General features: G+C 42.1%; 1 protein-coding gene across 2 annotated transcripts in view; it reads left to right on the top strand.

Moving 5' to 3' along the window:
* The first annotated feature begins 1,619 nt into the window (after positions 1-1,619).
* Positions 1,620-24,792, top strand: part of LOC124013937 (serine/threonine-protein kinase 32A-like) — a 93,002-nt gene continuing 69,829 nt past the window's right edge. For both annotated transcript variants that reach the window (XM_046328511.1, XM_046328520.1), the window contains exons 1-4: positions 1,620-1,974; positions 6,724-6,981; positions 12,820-12,875; positions 14,389-14,540. In XM_046328511.1, coding sequence (XP_046184467.1) covers positions 6,930-6,981; positions 12,820-12,875; positions 14,389-14,540 — 260 coding nt within the window. In that variant the 5' untranslated portion in view covers positions 1,620-1,974; positions 6,724-6,929. The remainder of the gene's footprint in view (positions 1,975-6,723; positions 6,982-12,819; positions 12,876-14,388; positions 14,541-24,792) is intronic.

Raw genomic sequence — 24,792 nt, 5'->3', positions numbered from 1 at the left:
TACATAAAGATGGCAAGTAGATGATATAGAGTACATTATATAGTACATGTACATATGAGATGAATAATGTAGGGTATGTAAACATTATATTAAGTGGCATTGTTTAAAGTGGCTAATGATACATTTTTACATCAATTCCCATCAATTTCCATTATTAAAGTGGCTGGAGTTGAGTCAGTATGTTGGCAGCAGCCACTCAATGTTAGTGGTGGCTGTTAAACAGTCTGATGGCCTTGAGATAGAAGCTGTTTTTCAGTCTCTCGGGCCCTGCTTTGATGCACCTGTACTGACCTCGCCTTCTGGATGATAGCGGGGTGAACAGGCAATGGCTCGGGTGGTAGTTGTCCTTGATGATCTTTATGGCCTTCCTGTGACATCGGGTGGTGTAGGTGTCCTGGAGGGCAGGTAGTTTGCCCCCGGTGATGCGTTGTGCAGACCTCACTACCCTCTGGAGAGCCTTACGGTTGTGGGCGGAGCAGTTGCCGTACCAGGCGGTGATACAGCCCGACAGGATGCTCTCGATTGTGCATCTGTAGAATTTGTGAGTGCTTTTGGTGACAAGCCAAATTTATTCAGCCTCCTGAGGTTGAAGAAGCGCTGCTGCGCCTTCTTCACTGTTTTGTTGACGTTGAGTGTGAGGTTATTTTCCTGACACACCACACTCCGACGGCCCTCAAAATGGATAGTTTGGACTGAAATAATTTTGGCATTTGTGTGCACTCACTGTAAGCAAGTCCCTCACCCAGTCAATCCCATGACCTTGGAAAGGAGCACACAATTAGGAAGTGGCAGCGCCATGCTATTCCTAACGGTTGCACTTTATGGAGCCATTAGTTAATGCCACCTCAACTCACGGCTTGACAGATATTGGACACCGCACCAAAGTGTTACACAGGGAGAACTCTATCTGTCCCAAAGTTGTCCATTCCCACTAGGCACATACTGTTTGAATCAACATTGTTTCCACAACATTTCAATGAAATTACGTTGAACCAATGTGGAATAGACTTTGAATTGACATCTGTGCCCAGTGGATTCCTATCTCTGCTATAATTGAATTTAAGATGTGAATAAGGTGAAAATTAACATATTATTGTTCATGATAATAATAAGAGCATGTAATCCATTTATGAAGAATACAATAATACAATTTACACTTTTTGAGTCATGTGAAATATAAATTACGTAACATAAATAATGTTCACCTGAGAAGAAATTGGCTCATAAAATCTATACCGCGAGGGTGAGTAGGCTTGGCTACATTCACGTTGCGAGACGCGCGAGGAGGGAGTTCTAGCGCTTCGATCACATCAACAGTGTTTTTCAATTTGGCACACAATAATGACATTAATTTCCAATGAAACGTCTTGCAGCATTGCGTTTCAGAAGCAGTTGCAGTGCATTCTGTATGGTGCATACGATGGATTTATCGAACGTGTGCGTCAAACTGTATGTGTAGACGGCTTGACAGAAATAGTAGCAGAAGGTGAATGTTGAACTTTTGTTGCACACATATCCAGATGATGCTGCGTACTATTTTGCGTAAACCCTGTCGGTGTGTTCGAAGCGTAAACAGCGTAGCGCCAAGTAGCCTGTAGTCCAGTCGAGGTACTGGTGTGTGAAGTCTAAACTGATGTCTGCCTTATTCTCTCGTCTGCTGAACTCGTGAAACATGTAACAGTTTTCTGTTTCTGCTTCATGATACAATCTTATCCTCAGTGTCAATAATCATTTTGAGAGAACAGTTTAGAAAATAAGACAACTTTCATTGCACTTTTATTTTTTTTTGGCAATCAATCTGCGCATCTTTCCCTGATCGTTTCAGACAGTCCTGTTCGTGGGTCGTGGCAGGTATCCGCATGCGTCGTCCTCAAACAATTGATGCCGTGAGCTGTTCTCAGATTTTTAAATAGGCTTACCTTTTATATTTTATCTGGACATGTTATTTCTCCCAAAGGCCCGCGGCATTTGAAGGTAGGTTGTGATGTTGTCTGCTTGAATGACTATTCAGCGCAAGCTTTCTATTGTATCACTGGATACTAAACGGAATGCCCTCCATCTACCCCGCTCAAAGTCGGCAATGCGGTTTCATTATCTAGGCTACTTCAGCATCGCTCACTGGAAGTAGTTTGGAATATGTCTTTTAAATTGACTATGGTGACCTTATCAAGGATACCATATATGACATTCATATTGGACTGCAAAATCACAAATGTTAGTTCGTTTGTAGCCTAACGCCAGGCGACCACTCAAATGCAAATATTAAGTTTGCATTCAGCCTACATCCAGTTGTAATAGAGTGAGTGCAGTCTTTTTCTTCTGAATGCCCACGGTAGGCTGAATCATACATGGGATGATATTGCAGTAAACTAGAAGACAGGCTTTGTGCTGTGCATACTAAGTCATTTTCACTATGTTCAATTTTAAACGAAGTTATCGTTAGAAAGACACATATATGGTCAGAAATGCCGGTTTGAATCGGACTGCTTGTTGTACCTGTCTGTATTTGACTCAAGCTACACGGTAGGGATGCCATTGAACTGTGCAAGCAAGCTACGTACGTGGGAGCTGAAGTTTTGCGTCCTCCTTTATAGTTCTACAGTATGCCTCCTGTCCTGGATGGTATGGGGACGGGTTGTAGAATTTCTAGTATTTTACACCCTCAAACTATAAATCAAAGGAAGTTGGGAAGAAGCAGAAACCTAATGTTCTCCAATTTCATATTATTGATCACTTTGCTGGCTGCACAGAGAGATGAGATGGCCCCAGTGAAAACAAAGTTGACTTATCCTTCAGAAAGTTAACTATTTGTACTTACTTATTTTGTAGGCAGCAGGTAGCCTAGTGGTTAGAGCGTTGGGCCAGTAACTGAAACGTTACTAAATCGAAGGGTAAAAATCGGTCGTTCTGACAAGCCTTGACAGCTTGTTCCTAGGCCGTCTGTGTTCTTAACTAACTTGCCCATTAAAGTAAATAAATAGTTACTTTGTAGCATGTGCTAATTGAAATGTATTAAACTGAATAAAGTACACTTTTCTGGGGTCATTTAGCCTACTTGGGTAAATATAAGTATTGTAGACCTACAGTTTGGGGGACTTCATTGGATAATTTTGAAATAGACCTATTTTCTGCCTTTAATCTATTACTAGTGCCTTTAATCTAATACTAGTGCCTTTAATCTAGTACTAGTGCCTTTAATCTAGTACTAGTGCCTTTAATCTAGTACTAGTGCCTTTAATCTATTAGTAGTGTCTTTAATCTATTACTAGTGCCTTTAATCTAGTACTAGTGCCTTTAATCTAGTACTAGTGCCTTTAATCTATTAGTAGTGCCTTTAATCTAGTACTAGTGCCTTTAATCTATTAGTAGTGTCTTTAATCTATTACTAGTGCCTTTAATCTAGTACTAGTGCCTTTAATCTAGTACTAGTGCCTTTAATCTATTAGTAGTGCCTTTAATCTATTAGTAGTGTCTTTAATCTAGTACTAGTGCCTTTAATCTAGTACTAGTGCCTTTAATCTAGTACTAGTGCCTTTAATCTAGTACTAGTGCCTTTAATCTAGTACTAGTGCCTTTAATCTATTACTAGTGCCTTTAATCTAGTACTAGTGCCTTTAATCTAATACTAGTGCCTTTAATCTATTAGTAGTGTCTTTAATCTATTACTAGTGCCTTTAATCTAGTACTAGTGCCTTTAATCTAGTACTAGTGCCTTTAATCTATTAGTAGTGCCTTTAATCTAGTACTAGTGCCTTTAATCTAGTACTAGTGCCTTTAATCTAGTACTAGTGCCTTTAATCTAGTACTAGTGCCTTTAATCTAGTACTAGTGCCTTTAATCTAGTACTAGTGCCTTTAATCTAGTACTAGTGCCTTTAATCTAGTACTAGTGCCTTTAATCTAGTACTAGTGCCTTTAATCTAGTACTAGTGCCTTTAATCTATTAGTAGTGCCTTTAATCTAGTACTAGTGCCTTTAATCTATTAGTAGTGTCTTTAATCTATTACTAGTGCCTTTAATCTAGTACTAGTGCCTTTAATCTAGTACTAGTGCCTTTAATCTATTAGTAGTGCCTTTAATCTATTAGTAGTGTCTTTAATCTATTACTAGTGCCTTTAATCTAGTACTAGTGCCTTTAATCTAGTACTAGTGCCTTTAATCTATTAGTAGTGCCTTTAATCTAGTACTAGTGCCTTTAATCTAGTACTAGTGCCTTTAATCTAGTACTAGTGCCTTTAATCTAGTACTAGTGCCTTTAATCTATTACTAGTGCCTTTAATCTAGTACTAGTGCCTTTAATCTAATACTAGTGCCTTTAATCTATTAGTAGTGTCTTTAATCTATTACTAGTGCCTTTAATCTAGTACTAGTGCCTTTAATCTAGTACTAGTGCCTTTAATCTATTAGTAGTGCCTTTAATCTAGTACTAGTGCCTTTAATCTAGTACTAGTGCCTTTAATCTAGTACTAGTGCCTTTAATCTAGTACTAGTGCCTTTAATCTAGTACTAGTGCCTTTAATCTAGTACTAGTGCCTTTAATCTAATACTAGTGCCTTTAATCTAATACTAGTGCCTTTAATCTATTACTAGTGCCTTTAATCTAGTACTAGTGCCTTTAATCTAATACTAGTGCCTTTAATCTAATACTCGTGCCTTTAATCTAGTACTAGTGCCTTTAATCTAGTACTAGTGCCTTTAATCTAATACTAGTGCCTTTAATCTAATACTAGTGCCTTTAATCTAATACTAGTGCCTTTAATCTAATACTAGTGCCTTTAATCTAATACTAGTGCCTTTAATCTATTAGTAGTGTCTTTAATCTATTACTGCTGTCTTTAATCTATTAGTAATGACTTTAATCTATTACTAGTGTCTTTAATCTATTACTGCTGTCTTTAATCTATTAGTAATGACTTTAATCTATTACTAGTGTCTTTAATCTATTAGTAATGACTTTAATCTATTACTAGTGTCTTTAATCTATTACTGCTGTCTTTAATCTATTAGTAATGACTTTAATCTATTACTAGTGCCTTTAATCTATTACTAGTGCCTTTAATCTATTACTAGTGCCTTTAATCTATTACTAGTGCCTTTAATCTAGTACTAGTGCCTTTAATCTATTAGTAGTGCCTTTAATCTATTAGTAATGACTTTAATCTATTACTAGTGCCTTTAATCTATTACTAGTGCCTTTAATCTATTAGTAGTGCCTTTAATCTATTAGTAATGACTTTAATCTATTACTAGTGCCTTTAATCTATTACTAGTGCCTTTAATCTATTACTAGTGCCTTTAATCTATTACTAGTGCCTTTAATCTATTACTAGTGCCTTTAATCTATTACTAGTGCCTTTAATCTATTACTAGTGCCTTTAATCTATTACTAGTGCCTTTAATCTATTACTAGTGCCTTTAATCTATTACTAGTGCCTTTAATCTATTACTAGTGCCTTTAATCTATTACTAGTGCCTTTAATCTATTAGTAATGACTTTAATCTATTACTAGTGCCTTTAATCTATTACTAGTGCCTTTAATCTATTACTAGTGCCTTTAATCTATTAGTAATGACTTTAATCTATTACTAGTGCCTTTAATCTATTACTAGTGCCTTTAATCTATTAGTAATGACTTTAATCTATTACTAGTGTCTTTAATCTATTACTAGTGTCTTTAATCTATTACTAGTGTCTTTAATCTATTACTAGTGCCTTTAATCTATTAGTAGTGTCTTTAATCTATTACTAGTGCCTTTAATCTATTAGTAATGACTTTAATCTATTACTAGTGCCTTTAATCTATTACTAGTGCCTTTAATCTATTACTAGTGCCTTTAATCTATTACTAGTGACTTTAATCTATTACTAGTGCCTTTAATCTATTACTAGTGCCTTTAATCTATTAGTAATGACTTTAATCTATTACTAGTGCCTTTAATCTATTACTAGTGCCTTTAATCTATTACTAGTGCCTTTAATCTATTACTAGTGACTTTAATCTATTACTAGTGCCTTTAATCTATTACTAGTGCCTTTAATCTAGTACTAGTGTCTTTAATCTATTACTAGTGCCTTTAATCTATTACTAGTTTCTTTAATCTATTACTAGTGCCTTTAATCTATTACTAGTGCCTTTAATCTATTACTAGTTTCTTTAATCTATTACTAGTGCCTTTAATCTATTACCGTTATATCAGATTATTATTTATTTTTACTGTAACTAATCAATTAGGTTAAAAGCTCAAATATTGTAATAAAATGACAGATACTTTTGGTAAACTATACGAGTACTTCTTGGATTACTTTTAAATTCAGAAAGGATATTTGTATAAAAATAATACTTTGACACCTTTCTGTTTTCTCAATTACATTCAATTTAACATTTTAAAAAGTTAAAAGTTCAAGTTTGTTCCACCTTAGCAAATCTGACCACAAGTCAGACACCGTTAGGATGACACTCCAAATATCACATTCGTTGTATGGAGGAGAACAAGGCGCAGTGTGATAAGAATACATTCTTCTTTTAATTAATTCCTTATGGTTATATCTTCCTTATTAATTCCTTATGGTTATATGAAAGTAGTCTATACTCTTTCGAAGAATTCGGCAAATTCACAATCGGAAAGAGGATCTCTTGACAATCTCTCCACCCAACACAAGTAGAGCGTTACCATGATGTGTTGTCTCAAACCATACGTATGTGTTTGCTTTTCTCCCATATAGGTTGGGCTCCTGTTGAGGGTGGTCAGAGATAGAGTCACACCGCTACGTCTAGTACTGAGAAGAGTGGCCAAGTTCCAATACACGGACTGGTGTATCTAGGTAGGGTGGTCCAGCCCAGGCTCCAGGCTATGTCTCCCTGGCTGTGGGAGAGCTATTCCATGCTGAGTTGAAAGGGACCTGCTTGGCTGGGGAATACGGGAACAGACATGGGGCTGGGACAGTCCAACAAGGCTCCTGTCACCGATGACACAGAGGAGAGTGAGTAATGACCAATGACTGTTTATGAATGGACAAAGTCATCGATCACGTGACACCATTCATTCCTATGTGAAGACTCAATACCACATTGAAGCCAAATGAAGTCGGTTAAGATGGGGTCTCATGAGACATAACATGCTCATTTTGAGTTACTCCGGGAAGTGACTTTGAAGGCTACCTCAGTGCTGCTCCTACTCATTGAGTAACTAAATTATCCTCATAACTTCTTCCATGTGCGATTTTAAAATAGTCTGTTCAAGAAGGATATACACTGAGTGTACAAACATTCCATGACATAGACTGGCCAGGTGTATCCAGGTCAAAGCAATGATCCCTTATTGATGTCACTCAATCCAAAATTAAATCTAGAATCGGCTTCCTATATCGCAACAAAGCATCCTTCAGTCATGCTGCCAAACATACCCTCGTAAAACTGACCATCCTACCAATCCTCAACTTCGGCGATCATCTATAAAATAGCCTCCAACACTCTACTCAACAAATTGGATGCAGTCTATCACAGTGTCACGTTTTGTCACCAAAGCCCCATCACTACCCACCACTGCGACCTCACGCTCTCGTTGGTTGGCCCTCGCTTCATACTCCTCGCCAAACCCACTGGCTAAAATACAAGTCTCTGCTAGGTAAAGCCCCGCCTTATCTCAGCTCACTAGTCACCATAGCAGCACCCATATCTCCCTCACTAGCTTTAAGCACCAGCTGTCAGAGCAGCTCATAGATCACTGCACCTGTAGATAGCCCATCTGTAAACAGCCCATCTATCTACCTCATCCCCATACTGTATTTATGTATTTATCTTGCTCCTTTGCACCCCAGTATCTCTACTTGCACATTCATCTTGCACATCTACCATTCCAGTGTTTAATTGCTCAATTGTAATTACTTCGCCACCATGGCCTATTTATTTCCTTAACTCCCTTATCTTACCTCATTTGCACTCACTGTATATAGACTTTTTGTTTAATTTTTTTCAACTGTATTATTGACTGTATGTTTTGTTTATTCCATGTGTAACTCTGTGTTGTTGTATGTGTCGAACTGCTATGCTTTATCTTGGCCAGGTCGCAGTTGTAAATGAGAACTTGTTCTCAACTAGCCTACCTGGATAAATAAAGGTGAAATAAAAAAACAAATAAAACGTATTAAATCCACTTCAATCAGCGTAGATGAAGGGGAGGGGAAAGGTTAAAGAAGGATTTTAAGCCTTGAGACAGTTGAGACATGGATTGTGTATGTGTGCCATTCAGAGGGTGAATGGGCAAGACAAAATATTTAAGTGTCTTTGAGCGGGGTATGATAGTAGGTGCCAGACGCACCAGTTTCCCGTGTGAATCAAGAGTGGTCCACCACCCAAAAGACATCCAGCCAACTTGACACAACTACGGGAAGCATTGGAGTCAATATTGGCCAGCATCCCTATGGAATGCTGTCGGCTCCTTGTAGAGTCCATACCCTGATGAATTGAGGATATTCTGAGGGCAAAAGGATGTGCAACTTAATGTTTTGTAAACTCAGTGTACACCTGGTGTATTAGAAGCCAATTATTGGTACCATGAATGTCTTCAAAACATTTTTTCATTTACATAAAGATTCACCACGAAGATTGCAATTTTTCCATTTACTATGCAGTACCACAGTCAGCTTTGAACTTCCATGGCTCCAATGAGAGGGGTCAGTCGTTCTCCCTTGGTAATGACCCAGGCCAACCTGTTATAAAGTGGGCAATGGGGATTATTTGATATTCATCCTGTTTGATCTGTCTTTGCCTTTATAAGCTTCTCTGAGTGTATTCCAGTAGCCTCTATACCAACAATGAATATGACAGATTGAACAAACAGATGAAGATAAATAAACAGAAATGTAAGCTTCGGCAAATCCACAGTTACTAACATTAAGTCTTAAAAGTTAACTATGCGTTTCTGAACAATGCAATGGTGTAGGATCTTAATTTGATCACATTGTTGCATTATAACTATCCTGTAATGCAGGAAATGTAAAGCTTGTAGTGTATTTGAGTTTTAAAAAGGTTTCTGAAGTTTGTAATTTCCTATTTGAAATTTCAAACTTGATTTTCCCTTTCAAAAACATTATCAACCCCTACAGAAATGTCCATCAATTATTAAGATGTTTCCTCCCTTTCATCTACACTGATTGAAGTGGATTTAACAAGTGACATCAATAAGGGATCATCGCTTTCACCTGGATTCAACTGATCAGTCTATGTCATGGAAAGAGCAGGTGTTCTTAATGTTTTGAATACTCAGTGTATACTAGGTACTGTAAGTGGAGTTCAACATCTTTGAATATCCTCTAGATGAATTTAAACCCCAATGAGTCTACAGAGTTAGAGTACATTAGCTATTCAAGGCCTCTCACTGGGTCCCTCTTTAATTAAAGCCATTATGTTTTTCTCTATATTTGACATAATGAAGTATATGTCATCTGAGGGTGTTTTACATTTTGTGATGATGTACGGTTTCTACAGCTAACCTTCTTCACTCCCTAGAATACAGTTACTGTCACAGTATAGACAAGAGAAGAGATTCATCGATGGACTAACAAGTTCTGTAAATGTTCATCTCTATCATATTAATGAAGGTGACAGAGCATAAGCGTAGGATTCTTTATTTCACAGGATGAGGACAGGATCTTGGTAATGGCTGGAGTGGAATCAGTGGAATGGTATCAAACACATGGTTTCTATGTGTCACATGGTTTCTATGTGTTTGATGCCATTCCATTCGCTCTGTTCCAGCCATTATTATGAGCCGTTCTCCCCTCAGCAGCCTCCACTGATTTATTGGTAGGTCAGCTTTGACAGACAGACAGACAGACAGACAGACAGACAGACAGACAGACAGACAGACAGACAGACAGACAGACAGACAGACAGACAGACAGACAGACAGACAGACAGACAGACAGACAGACAGACAGACAGACAGACAGACAGACAGACAGACAGACAGACAGACAGACAGACAGACAGACAGACAGACAGAGACAGAGAGACAGAGAGACAGAGAGACAGATTTAGTACATCAACAGGACTGAGTGCTTTATGAGACTATTAAGAATGGGAACGAAGTGTTCCTGTTTACAGCAAACACACATTCAGTTAGTGATCACAACAATAAAGAAGTAAATTACTGGACGTGATTATTTATTGACTCACGCTGGGGTAATCTTAAAAACATCACTCGGCAGTAGAGATGTGGTAATAATGGTCGAATATAACCGCAGCTGTCTGGGACTGATGATGTTGCTGTTGATGATGTCGTGTAATACCTGGGACATTGATTGGTGGATTCAATGTGACATTGATTGCTGGATTTAAAAAACATATTACTCAGTTGGCTATTGTCCCTGGAACCAAAATCATGCCATGTGTATTACGTATTACAGGTAGGACATGACTTTGTCCTGTTAACCATCATGCTAAAGCTGTGCCTTGTCCTCCCTCCTTCCCCACCCTAGCTGTCTGTTTGTCCTGTTAACCATCATGCTAAAGCTGTGCCTTGTCCTCCCTCCTTCCCCACCCTAGCTGTCTGTTTGTCCTGTTAACCATCATGCTAAAGCTGTGCCTTGTCCTCCCTCCTTCCCCACCCTAGCTGTCTGTTTGTCCTGTTAACCATCATGCTAAAGCTGTGCCTTGTCCTCCCTCCTTCCCCACCCTAGCTGTCTGTTTGTCCTGTTAACCATCATGCTAAAGCTGTGCCTTGTCCTCCCTCCTTCCCCACCCTAGCTGTCTGTTTGTCCTGTTAACCATCATGCTAAAGCTGTGCCTTGTCCTCCCTCCTTCCCCACCCTAGCTGTCTGTTTGTCCTGTTAACCATCATGCTAAATCTGTGCCTTGTCCTCCCTCCTTCCCCACCCTAGCTGTCTGTTTGTCCTGTTAACCATCATGCTAAAGCTGTGCCTTGTCCTCCCTCCTTCCCCACCCTAGCTGTCTGTTTGTCCCTCCCTCCTCCCTCCCTCCCTCCCTCCCTCCCTCCCTCCCTCCCTCCCTCCCTCCCTCCCTCCCTCCCCACCCTAGCTGTCTGTTTGTCCTGTTAACCATCATGCTAAAGCTGTGCCTTGTCCTCCCTTCTTCCCCACCCTAGCTGTCTGTCTGTCCTGTTAACCATCATGCTAAAGCTGTGCCTTGTCCTCCCTTCTTCCCCACCCTAGCTGTCTGTCCTGTTAACCATCATGCTAAAGCTGTGCCTTGTCCTCCCTCCCTCCCCACCCTAGCTGTCTGTTTGTCCTGTTAACCATCATGCTAAAGCTGTGCCTTGTCCTCCCTCCTTCCCCACCCTAGCTGTCTGTTTGTCCTGTTAACCATCATGCTAAAGCTGTGCCTTGTCCTCCCTCCTTCCCCACCCTAGCTGTCTGTTTGTCCTCCCTCCCTCCCTCCCTCCCTCCCCCCCCCTCCCTCCCTCCCCCTCCCTCCCTCCCTCCCTCCCTCCCTCCCTCCCTCCCCCTCCCTCCCTCCCTCCCCCTCCCTCCCTCCCTCCCTCCTCCCTCCCCCTCCCTCCTGTCTGTCTGTCTGTCTGTCTGTCTGTCTGTCTGTCTGTCTGTCTGTCTGTCTGTCTGTCTGTCTGTCTGTCTGTCTGTCTGTCTGTCTGTCTGTCTGTCTGTCTGTCTGTCCGTCTGTCCGTCCGTTGTTTCTCTCCCCTGGACACGCCCGTTTGGTGATCATGCTTAATTCACGCTCCGGCTGACTGGGACCCATGGGTTCTGTTTCAGTCGCCACAGCAACCACATGACTTCCTTAGACATGGCTGCTCGGCAGTGTACGTGAGGCTCCACTATAGCCTCTCTATAGAGAGAGTGTGAGTGAGAGAGAGAGAGAAAGAGAGACAGACAGACGGACGGACGGACAGACAGACAGACAGCGTTATAGACAGAGTAACTAACTGACACTGCAGCCTCTTTGCACCTGACATGACTGCTCTGCTGTCTCCTCCTAGTCAGACCACAGCTGTCCTACCCTAAGCCCCCATCACATCCAGTTAGGCTCAGAGCCTGAAGCGAGGGATATTATGATATATCCACTCCAGAGAGGAAGTCCCATGTGCTTCTTTAATAGCAGGGCTGGTAAACAGTGAAGCACAACTAGCGGAGAGGGGAAGTGCCACTGATACATGACTAACTGAACATATAATTACCTGTCGCATCCAATCCATCTGCTCCGACGGGATGTGGGGTGTTGCTGCTCGGTGGGGGGTGCACCGGCCAGGTCACATGAAGGGGGACAGAGAGTGGGCGGCAGCTGCATGGTACCCTGGGAGACGGTGGAAAGAGAGAGGGATAACCTTCTGTCCCTGATACCATGGCTGTGAAAATAGGCCACACCTGTCTCCAATTGGAGGGAGTGTAATCAGTGTACGTGTGTTGAGGGAAAATGTAAGGCTCAGAGCAGGAAAGTGCTGAAAGTCAACAGAAATGTTTATTCTGTTCAGTGGAAAACATGCAATGTCTTTACATTTTTTTTGTGTTGTCTTCTTCTGGGCTATAATGTAAACTGCCTCTACTTTCTCTCCCCAAGTTCATTTTATATCAAGGGGGCAGTCTGTCTGCATCTGATTGTGGCATTATTATAATGAGCTGAATGAAACAGCTGACTTCCTGTTTAGAACCTTTTACACATTAGTCTATAAGGCTTCCTCACGGGCTTTTAAAAAGGACACTGACTGTCAATTACTTTTAATGTCATTTCATTGGCATTTGATATTCTCATACATACTTTATTCATTATTCAGAAACAAGATAGTGATTTAATATGATGCTGTTTCCCTGATATGGAAATGAGCAGATGCTCCTCTTTTTCCACAGTTAATTTCGATCACTTCCAAATCTTAAGGGCTATCGGGAAAGGAAGTTTCGGGAAGGTAAGTCTGTTTTAGTAAATTGTTGAGTAAAGGAGCAGCTACCTACTGTGACCTTCTTATCATTCAAAAAAACACACACACACCATTTAGTTTCAGGACAGAATTTAGCCCTAGCATCTCAGATAAGTCTAATTAAAGTGGTTAGTCTGTTGCAGGTTGTATTGAAGCTGCTATTATGATTGGCTAAATGGCTATTATTATGTAACTAGATATCTACACATTAAATCATATTTTTTTTGTCTTGACAAGGGGAACCCAGGTTTCCATCCAATTGGCGACAAGATTTTTATGTAAATATTCAAAGATGTCCACAAAAACAATATGCAAATTTTCCCACCAGAGATGTGTTTTCATCAAATTGACTTGTTGAGGATAAAAGGCTGTGAGTGATGACGTAGTGCACATAGAAAGTACTTTTGCAGTTAAATTCCCATGTACTAAATAAAAAAATACAAGTTAATTGGGTTTCCATTTCAAATCTACAGATGGTTTTGTCACAAAAATGTCCCCACTGAACTTGGCATGTGCGCTCTAGCCAAAGGTTCGCAGGAACAGTAGGCTGGCCTACATTAGATTATTATGGATAAGTGCAAGATTGTTTTTATTCATTAAACGGTTGTCACGCCCTGACCTTAGAGATCCTTATTATGCTCTATGTTTGGTTATGTCTGGGTGCGACTCGGGTGGGAAATTCTATGTTTTCTGTTTCTTTGTTTTTGGCCGAGTGTGGTTCCCAATCAGAGGCAGCTGTCTATCATTGTCTCTGATTGGGGATCATACTTAGGCAGCCCTTTTTCCCACCTTTAGGTTGTGGGATCTTGTTTTCTGTTTAGTTACTGTTGCCTGACAGAACTGTGCGTTTTCGATTTTGTTATTTTGTTTGAGTAGTTTTTGAAATAAAATCATGAACACTTTCCATCCTGCGCCTTCGTCTACTTTTTCTACCACCAGTGAGAGCCGTTACAATGGTAGCCAAGCAGCTGATCATCATGTCGCCAGACCCTCAATATTTATTGTCACCTTGCACATTCACCAGCCTGTGAAGTTCATCATAATTTCATTAATCTGTAGCCTAATAAACTACATGGTTTTCCGAGTCATAGTGGGAGGGCCACACACCATATCATCACATGACTCCAAGTTCACTTAGATATGATGGTTATTATATCAATATTTACAAATAAAAGTATTCCACCGCCATTTATCAATTAATTAATTTTACAAACACAAAAGATCCCACCATGTCGAACCAATAAGTTGTCTATCGACAATTATGAAGTTGTACGGACATTTCATGTTGTGACTTTTTGACGTTGTTGTGTCAGGTAATTAATGCGCATAGTTACAGTTGCAATAGAACAGTTGTTTTCAACTTTCACAGTCTGTGGATGCGCTTTCTTACAGCTTGTGTTTACATATGAGTAAAACAACACTGCAATGGTCAGTAAGAAACACATTCAGTAAACTCAGGTGATAGCATGATGAATGCACAGATATTGTCTGTTCTCTCTAGGTGTGCATTGTGCAGAAAAAGGACACAAAGAAAATGTACGCCATGAAGTACATGAACAAACTGAAGTGTGTGGAACGGAACGAGGTCCGCAATGTCTTCAAGGAGATGCAGATCATGCGGAACCTCGAGCATCCCTTCCTTGTCAACTTCTGGTAAGTCTCTGTGTGTGTGTGTCTCTGTGTGTGTGTGTGTGTGTGTGTGTGTGTGTGTGTGTGTGTGTGTGTGTGTGTGTGTGTGTGTGTGTGTGTGTGTGTGTGTGTGTGTGTGTGTGTGTGTGTGTGTGTGTGTGTGTGTGTGTGTGTGTGTGTGTGTGTGTGTGTGTGCGTGTGTGTGTGTGTGCGTGTGTGTGTGAAAGAAAACGGGAATTGCCAGGAACAAGTGTTATGAGGATATTGTGGTTAATTATCTGTAGCGAGAGGACTCTCACCTTGAAAATGGCAGAAGCTTGAATGCGCTTGCCAATCTCACATCTATACGTGTTTGCCCAGCCAAGACATTGACGTCTAGAATGAGGAGGACACACAATACAATGAAGTAGAACAAAACCTCAGACTATCTCAATTTGTCTTTGAAAATCCTGTGTGTAGTGCCTTGTGTTGGCTTATTGAAGTAAGTACATTGTAAAGGTACATTGTCATCAAAAACATATCGTCTTTACGTTGGTTGATCTCTCACTATGAATCACCAAGAATCACTATTAATCATTCACTGCACATTTATGACCAGTTGAATGCTTTCACAGCTCCATTCCTTCCACATATTTGCCTTATATAGAGATAGGCTCATAAAACCAGTGAGTATCGACCTCTAAAAAGGAGCTGATGACCACTAAAGCTCCTGAGTGTCTTTGGCACTCGATACAGCTCTTATCACCTTGGAGAGGTTAGCGTCTAAAAGGAAAGGCACTAACTTGAGACCAGCCGCTTAACTAGCTGTGTGTGGACTTGGATGAGAGAAGAGGCTAGTGGAGTGGAGGACTGAGGGACTGACAAGTGTGGCTAAAGAAGAAAAATAACTGCCATGCTTCCGGTAATCCAGTTTGGGAATCAAACATTCAATGGCTCGAATGGCTGCTAATTTTTTCTATTTTGTATTGTTCCTCTCTTAGTTACCCAAGCTGAGGTAATTACTTCAGATGACTCTGATATTTATACACAGGCGCGGTTATTTGGGATTTTGCTGTCAACAGTAATGTGATATAGTCTAGACTCGTTCCTAATTTGACATTGAAGAACTCCAGGTATTTTATGCCTCTCTCTCTCTCTCTCTCTCTCTCTCTCTCTCTCTCTCTCTCTCTCTCTCTCTCTCTCTCTCTCTCTCTCTCTCTCTCTCTCTCTCTCTCTCTCTCTCTCTCTCTCTCTCTCTCTCTCTCTCTCATTCTCTCTCTCCTCTGTCTGGAAATCTCTTCATTATTGCAGACAGCATCGGCAGCTGGCAGGGACTCACTATCTATGACTGAATCTTTTAATTACTATTTGGAGGATAATAAGCAGAAACGTTCAGTAGTGGAGCCTGTAGTAGAAGAATGGAGCCGTCTGACAAACATACGATGCAGGAAGAAGGTCATGCTTTTGGCAGGGTCTTTAAACGCTTGGAGCGAGCTAGTGGAAGATGTCCCTGTAAGATGTGCTTAGGTCAGCTCAGCTGCCCAGTTGGTCAAGTTATGATTGTCCTGAGTGAAGAGCTCAAGGTCATGTCATAGTGTGGGAGATTACCTGCTGCACTCGCAGAGCAATCAGGCGACACGACAGTCAGCGTCCCCCTCTCCTCCTTTCCCACTCTCCTCCTGCCCTTCCCCCCCCCCTGCAGTCGCTGCAGTTGTGACTGGCTCTCAGATGAGGTGTTTGTATATGCCGGCCACTCAGCATAGCAACAACAAAGACACGTCTCCTGAATGGCAGTGCAATTAGAAATCTATGAATGTGCCATCTGGTGTGTGTTTGCATGAGAAAGTAGTCCTGTAGCCCTGTGTGTAGTGCTGTAGCCATGTCTAGTCTCTGTCTGTAGTCCTGTCTGTAGCCCTGTGTGTAGTGCTGTAGCCATGTCTAGTCTCTGTCTGTAGTCCTGTCTGTAGTCCTGTAGCCATGTCTACTCTCTGTCTGTAGTCCTGTAGCCCTGTCTGTAGTCCTGTAGCCATGTCTACTCTCTGTCTGTAGTCCTGTCTGTAGTCCTGTCTGTGGTACAGTAGTCCCGTATGTAGTCCTGTCTGTAGTCCTGTAGCCATGTCTACTCTCTGTCTGTAGTCCTGTCTGTAGTCCTGTAGCCATGTCTACTTTCTGTCTGTAGTCCTGTCTGTAGTCCTGTCTGTAATCCTGTAGCCATGTCTACTCTCTGTCTGTAGTCCTGTCTGTAGTCCTGTAGCCATGTCTAGCCTCTGTCTGTAATCCTGTCTGTAGTCCTGTAGCCATGTGTACTCTCTGTCTGTAGTCCTGTCTGTAGTCCTGTCTGTGGTACAGTAGTCCTGTCTGTAGTCCTGTAGCCATGTCTACTCTCTGTTTGTAGCCCTGTCTGTAGTCCTGTCTGTAGTCCTGTAGCCATGTCTACTCTCTGTCTGTAGTCCTGTCTGTAGTCCTGTCTGTGGTACAGTAGTCCCGTCTGTAGTCCTGTCTGTAGTCCTGTAGCCATGTCTACTCTCTGTCTGTAGTCCTGTCTGTAGTCCTGTCTGTGGTACAGTAGTCCTGTCTGTAGTCCTGTCTGTAGTCCTGTAGCCATGTCTACTCTCTGTCTGTAGTCCTGTAGCCCTGTCTGTAGTCCTGTAGCCATGTCTACTCTCTGTCTGTAGTCCTGTCTGTAGTCCTGTAGCCATGTCTACTCTCTGTCTGTAGTCCTGTCTGTAGTCCTGTAGCCATGTCTACTCTCTGTCTGTAGTCCTGTCTGTAGTCCTGTCTGTGGTACAGTAGTCCTGTCTGTAGTCCTGTAGCCATGTCTACTCTCTGTATGTAGTCCTGTAGCCCTGTCTGTAGTCCTGTTGCCATGTGTACTCTCTGTCTGTAGTCCTGTCTGTAGTCCTGTAGCCCTGTCTGTAGTCCTGTAGCCATGTCTACTCTCTGTCTGTAATCATGTCTGTAGTCCTGTAGCCATGTCTACGCTCTGTTTGTAGCCCTGTCTGTAGCCCTGTCTGTGGTCCTGTAGCCATGTCTACTCCCTGTCTGTAGCCATGTCTGTAGTCCTGTAGCCATGTCTACTCTCTGTCTGTAGTCCTGTCTATAGTCCTGTAATCCTGTGTGTAGTCCAGTAGTCCTGTCTATAGTCCTGTAATCCTGTGTGTAGTCCAGTAGTCCTGTCTATAGTCATGTAGTCCTGTCTGTAGTCCTTAAGCCCTGTAGTTCTGTGTACTCTGTCTGTAGTCCTGTAATGCTGTGTGTCGTCCAGTAGTCCTGTCTATAGTCCTGTAGTCCTGTCTGTAGTCCTTTAGCCCTGTAGTCCTGTGTACTCTCTGTCTGTAGTCCTGTAATCCTGTGTTTAGTCCAGTAGTCCTGTCTATAGTGCTGTAGTCCTGTCTGTAGTCCTTAAGCCCTGTAGTCCTGTGTACTCTGTCTATAGTCCTGTAATGCTGTGTGTAGTCCAGTAGTCCTGTCTATAGTGCTGTAGTCCTGTCTGTAGGCCTTAAGCCCTGTAGTCCTGTGTACTCTGTCTATAGTCCTATAGTCATGCCTGTAGTCCTGTCTTTAGTTCAGTAGACAGACAGACAGGCAGGCAGGCAGACAGACAGACAGATGCACTCTGTGTCCTGACCAGAGCCCGACTCAGAAGCACAGCACTCACTTTTATATTTGCATGTGTATTTGTTAGGGATCCCCATTAGTTCCTGCCAAGGCAGCAGCTACTCTTCCTGGGGTCCAAACACATAAAACAAAAGATAAAACAGTACATCATATAACATTATTACAATGTACATGTGTGTAGAGTACGTGTGTATGCGTGTATCTGTACCTGTGTGTGTGTGTCTCTTCACAGCCTCCACTGTTCCATAAGATGTTTTTTAATCTGTTTTTTAAATCTGATTCTACTGCTTGCATCCATTTTTTAAACGTAACCTTTATTTAACTAGGCACGTAAGTTAAGAACAAATTGGTATTTACAATGACCGCCTACCCCGGCCAAACCCTGATGATGAGGGCCAAAGGTGAGCCGCCCTATGGGAGATAAAACAGTTAACTGATGTGGAATAGAGTTCCACATAATTGCACTATAACGGTGACCAACGATGCCCACAAACTGTTAGGGCCTAAATATAGCTGTCCCAACTGCAGAGTCCCGACAGCAGTCCCAACACCTTACCACAGCTACACCTGGCTATCAACAGAGCCTTGTCTGGCAGAGAAACAGTTCATTCAGCCTCATTTACTGCCTTTAAAAAAACTTAGCTGATATGGCTGACTTGCTTAAACAAATGTAGTTTCTAATGACAATTAATATGTACTAACTATGGCATAAGGGACGCCGAGCGGATAAGAGGCAGAACTGTAAGATAAATAACGGGGCCATATACAGTGGGGCAAAAAACTATTTAGTCAGCCACCAATTGTGCAAGTTCTCCCACTTAAAAATATGATAGAGGCTTGTAATTTTCATCATAGGTACACTTCAACTATGACAGACAAAATGAGAGAGAAAAAATCCAGAAAGTCATATTGTAGGATTTTTTATGAATTTATTTGCAAATTATAGTGGAAAATAAGTATTTTGTCAATAACAAAAGTTTATTTCAATACTTGTTAGATACCCTTTGTTGGCAATGACAGATCTCCATGCAGATCTCCTCTAGAGCAGTGATGTTTTGGGGCTGTTGCTGGGCAACACGGACTTTCAACTCCCTCCAAAGATTTTCTATGGGGTTGAAATCTGGAAACTGGCTAGGCCACTCCAGGACCTTGAAATGCTTCTTACGAAGCCACTCCTTTGTTGCCTTGGGTGGTGTGTTTGGGATCATTGTCATGCTGAAAGACCCAGCCACGTTTCATCTTCAATGCCCTTGCTGATGGAAGGAGGTTTACTCTCAAAATCTCACGATACATGGCCCCATTCATTGTTTCCTTCACACGGATCAGTCGTAACGCCAAGATCTCAGGTTCGATTCCTGGGCCACCCATAAAATATGAGCCTACATGACTGTAAGTCACTTCAGATAAAAGACTCTACTAAATGGCATATATTGTTATTATCATTAAGCTGTCGGAGCTGGATTAACTCCTGAGTGAAGTAGTGACGTGTCTTGCGTCTTTCATTCGACATGCTTATTTTGTAGTTGTCTTAATGTGTCAAACACGGTTCTCCACTCTTTGTCCTTTACTTAACCAGGAAGGTCACCTGCATGCAGTAAACAAACCTATTATTAGTCTTACTGCCATACATGACATGTAGTTTCCCACTGGGCACAGACATCAGTTCAACGTCTAGTTCTGATCGATATTTTATTGAGTTGTCAACTAATGCAAATTCAACTTGAAATTAACAAAACATTTCACCATGTCATTGGATTTAGGTTAAGTGTTGGGTGAAAAAAATACGAAATTCCCTGATGTTCATGAAATCCAATCAGTTTTCCACTTTGATTCAACTTAATCACAGTGAATTTTGGGATTGAAAAGACGTGGAAAGAACGTTGATTCAACCACTTTGCCCAGTGGGTTCTAGTCAACAATCTGCTGTACCTTGCATATCATACGACCCAGGCAGTAATCCACGACCCAGAATCCCTTTACTGCACACCACGGCCTGGCCTCTCTACATAACAGCACTGTCCACACATTCCCTGCAAACATCACATTATGTTACAGGACACTGATATGTCATATTTCTGGCAGGTTCAGTTAGTGGAAGGTTACAGACCTGGGATGGTATGGCTGAGGGGGAGGCAGCTCAGTGAACTTCAGGTGAAGCGTGTTAAGCCATAAGGCAGTGGCGTGACCATGATGCCTCACACCTTGTGCCTCCTCAGCGGGGGCTGCTGGGATGGGGCCGGGCTGGGGTGTAATTTCACCCCAAGGGCTGACGGTCGACAGCAGCTGAGGGAGCATTAGCCTCTGGCTGATGGGAACTGTCAGTCATCTGTTCTGCATCGCCAGGCTTTAGTCAGCTACTTCTGAGAATGCTTTAGTTCTGGTTGTGTGTAAGTGGGTGTGCGTGCGCCGTGCGTCTGACTGTGTAAGTGGGTGTGGGTGCGCCGTGCGTCTGACTGTGTAAGTGGGTGTGGGTGTGGGTGCGCCGTGCGTCTGACTGTGTAAGTGGGTGTGGGTGCGCCGTGCGTCTGACTGTGTAAGTGGGTGTGGGTGCGCCATGCGTCTGACTGTGTAAGTGGGTGTGGGTGCGCCGTGCGTCTGACTGTGTAAGTGGGTGTGGGTGTGGGTGTGGGTGCGCCGGGCGTCTGACTGTGTAAGTGGGTGTGGGTGTGGGTGTGGGTGCGCCGTGCGTCTGACTGTGTAAGTGGGTGTGGGTGCGCCGTGCGTCTGACTGTGTAAGTGGGTGTGGGTGCGCTGTGCGTCTGACTGTGTAAAAGTGGGTGTGGGTGTGGGTGTGGGTGTGGGTGTGGGTGTGGGTGTGGGTGCGCCGTGCGTCTGACTGTGTAAGTGGGTGTGGGTGCGCTGTGCGTCTGACTGTGTAAAAGTGGGTGTGGGTGTGGGTGTGGGTGTGGGTGCGCCGTGCGTCTGACTGTGTAAGTGGGTGTGGGTGCGCCGTGCGTCTGACTGTGTAAGTGGGTGTGGGTGCGCTGTGCGTCTGACTGTGTAAGTGGGTGTGGGTGTGGGTGCGCCGTGCGTCTGACTGTGTAAGTGGATGATTTTGTACCTGAAGTTGTTCTGGTATTTCAATCAGCACAGTGGAATGGGTTGACTTTAAGTTGAGCAGAGCTGTAAGCCATTTAATAGACTTTCTGATATTGATTCAAGGCATGTATTGTCTGTCAAAGTATATTCTCTGTCATAGTATATTCTCTGTCATAGTATGTACACTACATTGTAAGCCAGTATTATGCCGTTGGAATATTTTAATTGGATTTGAAGCAATTATAGACACAATATGGGAATCAATTAAAGATAAATTATAATAAATGTCCTGTAGCAGAATATAGAAATCATGTTGTGCATTATGGGCTACCTTTTCAATACAGAAACCAATATCTGCACCTACTGTATATGCATTATCAAAGACCCCTTTTTCGGGACAAACATTAATTAGAACCCTCTGGTCCAAAGTCCATTACTTTTCTCTGTAGGTGATTCCACCCCACAAATAGCTTACTGTGAGATGTTCTGGTCCTAAATTGGCCTGAAGGGCATTTTCTGGTTACTTTGAACTGCATGTGAGGCAGAATGAACTGACCTGGGAAGGGAGCGTCCATGCCAAGAAAACAAATCAGAATCCCAGGCTGGTTGAAGATAATAACCAGGTGGCAGTGGGTGCCTGATGGGGATACTAAATTACTAAAAAAAATTATCATGTTTTTTTCCCCCTTTTCAAAGCATTCCTGACAAATAACAAAATGGTTGCCTCACGCACTAGAACTCTAATGGAAACATTTCAATGTAATTTACCAATTGGATCTCTTTCTCTCTCTCTCTCTCTCTCTCTCTCTCTCTCTCTCTCTCTCTCTCTCTCTCTCTCTCTCTCTCTCTCTTTTTCTCTCTTTATTTATTTCTAACTACCAATTGGCTCTCTCTCTCTCTCTCTCTCTCTCGCTCTCTTTTTCTTGTTCTGTATGCAATTCTTTTCCTGTGTCTAATGGTCACTTATTTACAGTTTTTCTCAATTGCTAAAACACCATTTCTGAAACCTTGCTCCATTTCCTGAAAACATTAAACACAAAACCTCATCTTCAAGCACTATTTACATAACCTCTGACTCCTCTCGCAAAATGAAACATTCGCCTCAAAACAGTTTTACCTGTGTTCAAAATCAAACAAAGTGATCAAAATGATTTACACTCTCAAGCAGTCAGTAAACAATACACCGAAAAATGGACAACACATGGTTCAAAACATACAATTCTCAGGGAGAAGTACATTTTGAATCTAAAAAAATATTCATATTTTTCCGTCATTGTCTTTTGATGAACGAAAACATGTTCTATCATAGTAGCTCAAAATTGATCAGAAATGACTACTCTGCTTTGCTCTTTGCAATTTTGTTTTTTGTTCTTCCTCCTCCTTGTACCCCTATTTTTACATTACTGTACCCTGCATCTCACAAACTTGTCCTTTGTCTCTGTGATACTGTAATTCTTGTTCTTTATTGATATGAACCTGCAACCAGTCAAAATCTATTGAGCAGTCAGTACTGTTAATAAATGGAAAGCACAATGTTCAGGGCCATACAATTTGTCCATTGTACAGTATACAGCCTACAATGCACTGTACTACAGTATACAATACTAAAAGGGACAAAAATCAAAGGAGTAAACGTGATCAGTGTGCTCCTTCTTATCTTTGGGCTGGGTCACACCAGAGCACTTCATCGACATCACAAGCAATATTGTCCGTCCTGAGGCAACGGGGAAGAAGCCTCTTGTGTGCCGTATCCAGCCCTGACATGATTCCTCACCTATATCACCACAGGCTAAATCCATGGCTTGCAGCAGATTTACTCTGGTGTAGGTTTGTCTATCATACACTTTCCATCTCTAAGAGGAGAAAAACTCCTCAATCGGATTCAGGAAAGGCGAGTATGGAGGGAGGTTCATAAACTGCAGTTCATAAACTGCCCATTGATGTTAAACCATTCCTTTACCTGAGCAGCTCGGTGGAAATTGACATTGTCCCACACTATCACATAGGTGGGAATGGGATTCTCATTTAGCTCTTGACCCTGCTGCTCTTGAACCTGCTGCTCAAATAAAATATATCTTCGATTGGCAATAAATCTTAGAAGGTGCTGGATGTTATATGGCCCGAGTGTAACATGGTGATGTAGAACACCATGGTTGCTGATAGTGTAACAGAATAACTTTATGTCCGTCCCCTCGCCCATACCCGGGCGCGAACCAGGGACCCTCTGCACACATCGACAACAGTCACCCACGAAGCATCGTTACCCATCGCTCCACAAAAGCCGCGGCCCTTGCAGAGCAAGGGGAAACACTACTTCAAGGTCTCAGAGCAAGTGACGTAACCGATTGAAACGCTATTTAGCGCACACCGCTAACTAAGCTAGCCGTTTCACATCCGTTACACTCACCCCCCTTTTGCCCTTCCTCCTTTTTCCGCAGCAACCAGTAATCCGGGTCAACAGCATCAATGTAACAGTATAATTTTAAACCGTCCCCTCGCCCATACCCGGGCGCGAACCAGGGACCTTCTGCACACATCAACAACAGTCACCCACGAAGCGTCGTTACCCATCGCTCCACAAAAGCCGCGGCCCTTGCAGAGCAAGGGGAAACACTACTTCAAGGTCTCAGAGCAAGTGACGTAACCGATTGAAACGCTATTTAGCGCACACCGCTAACTAAGCTAGCCGTTTCACATCCGTTACAATAGCAGCACAGATTGTGACATTGCCACCTCGTTGACCAGGGACTTCAACAATGGCCCGCTGTCCAATCATGTTTCGGCCTCTACTTCTCCTCTTTGTTAGATTGAAGCCTGCTTCATCGACAGAGATGAACTCATGGGATCTGTCCAAGGATTCCAAGTCAAATATTGTCTGTGTAGAAATAAAATATACTGTATGTAGAGAGACAGTGCTGTACTGTAGAGTACAATTAGTACAATTAGGCTTCTGATTCACATACATTGTATGTACTGAAGAGTAATGCCATTCACATAGTATGTGTTAGTACTGTAGACAATCTGGATTACAGTAAATGTTTCTGAATGTATACTTACTTGCACATACTGAGCTCGCAGTTCTTTCAAGCTTGGTGAGTTGCGCTCAAAGGTACTCTGTATACTTGTTTCATTCACATCCTGTTACGATGGAGGACACGGTCAATTGTGGAAATGCTCACACTGTCGATTCCCTGGAAGTATGTGTTGTCTTGTATCACTCGTTCCTGGATTTCTCTGAGTCGTATTGCATTATCTTGAAGGACCATGCCAACTATAACGGCCTCTTGCTCCCGAGTGAATATAGCTGTCCTTCCACCTGCATGTGGCAGCCTTGCAATTCTACAAAAAGTAGTTGTGCAGTTACAAAACATATTCATTCAGTACAATACATACAGTGATTAACTTTACAAATGTCTATTGAAACAGCTGCATATAGTGTAGTACAGTAAATTTGCAATTGCAAAAATACAGTAGTATCCTGTACCTGTTCTCTTCTCTGAATGTCCTGACTATGGTGGGCACAGAAAATCGTCTCAAATTGGGTTGCACTCTAAGTCCTGCTTCCCTCATTGTCAGTCCATGGACAAGAACATGGTCTATAACTGTTGCTCGAATTTCATCAGATATTTCCACTCTTTGT

The sequence above is a fragment of the Oncorhynchus gorbuscha genome, linkage group LG02 (assembly GCF_021184085.1).
Source record: "Oncorhynchus gorbuscha isolate QuinsamMale2020 ecotype Even-year linkage group LG02, OgorEven_v1.0, whole genome shotgun sequence".
NCBI lineage: Eukaryota > Metazoa > Chordata > Actinopteri > Salmoniformes > Salmonidae > Oncorhynchus > Oncorhynchus gorbuscha.
Note: the sequence above shows the minus strand (reverse complement) of the source record. Positions and strands in the feature narration are given on the sequence as shown.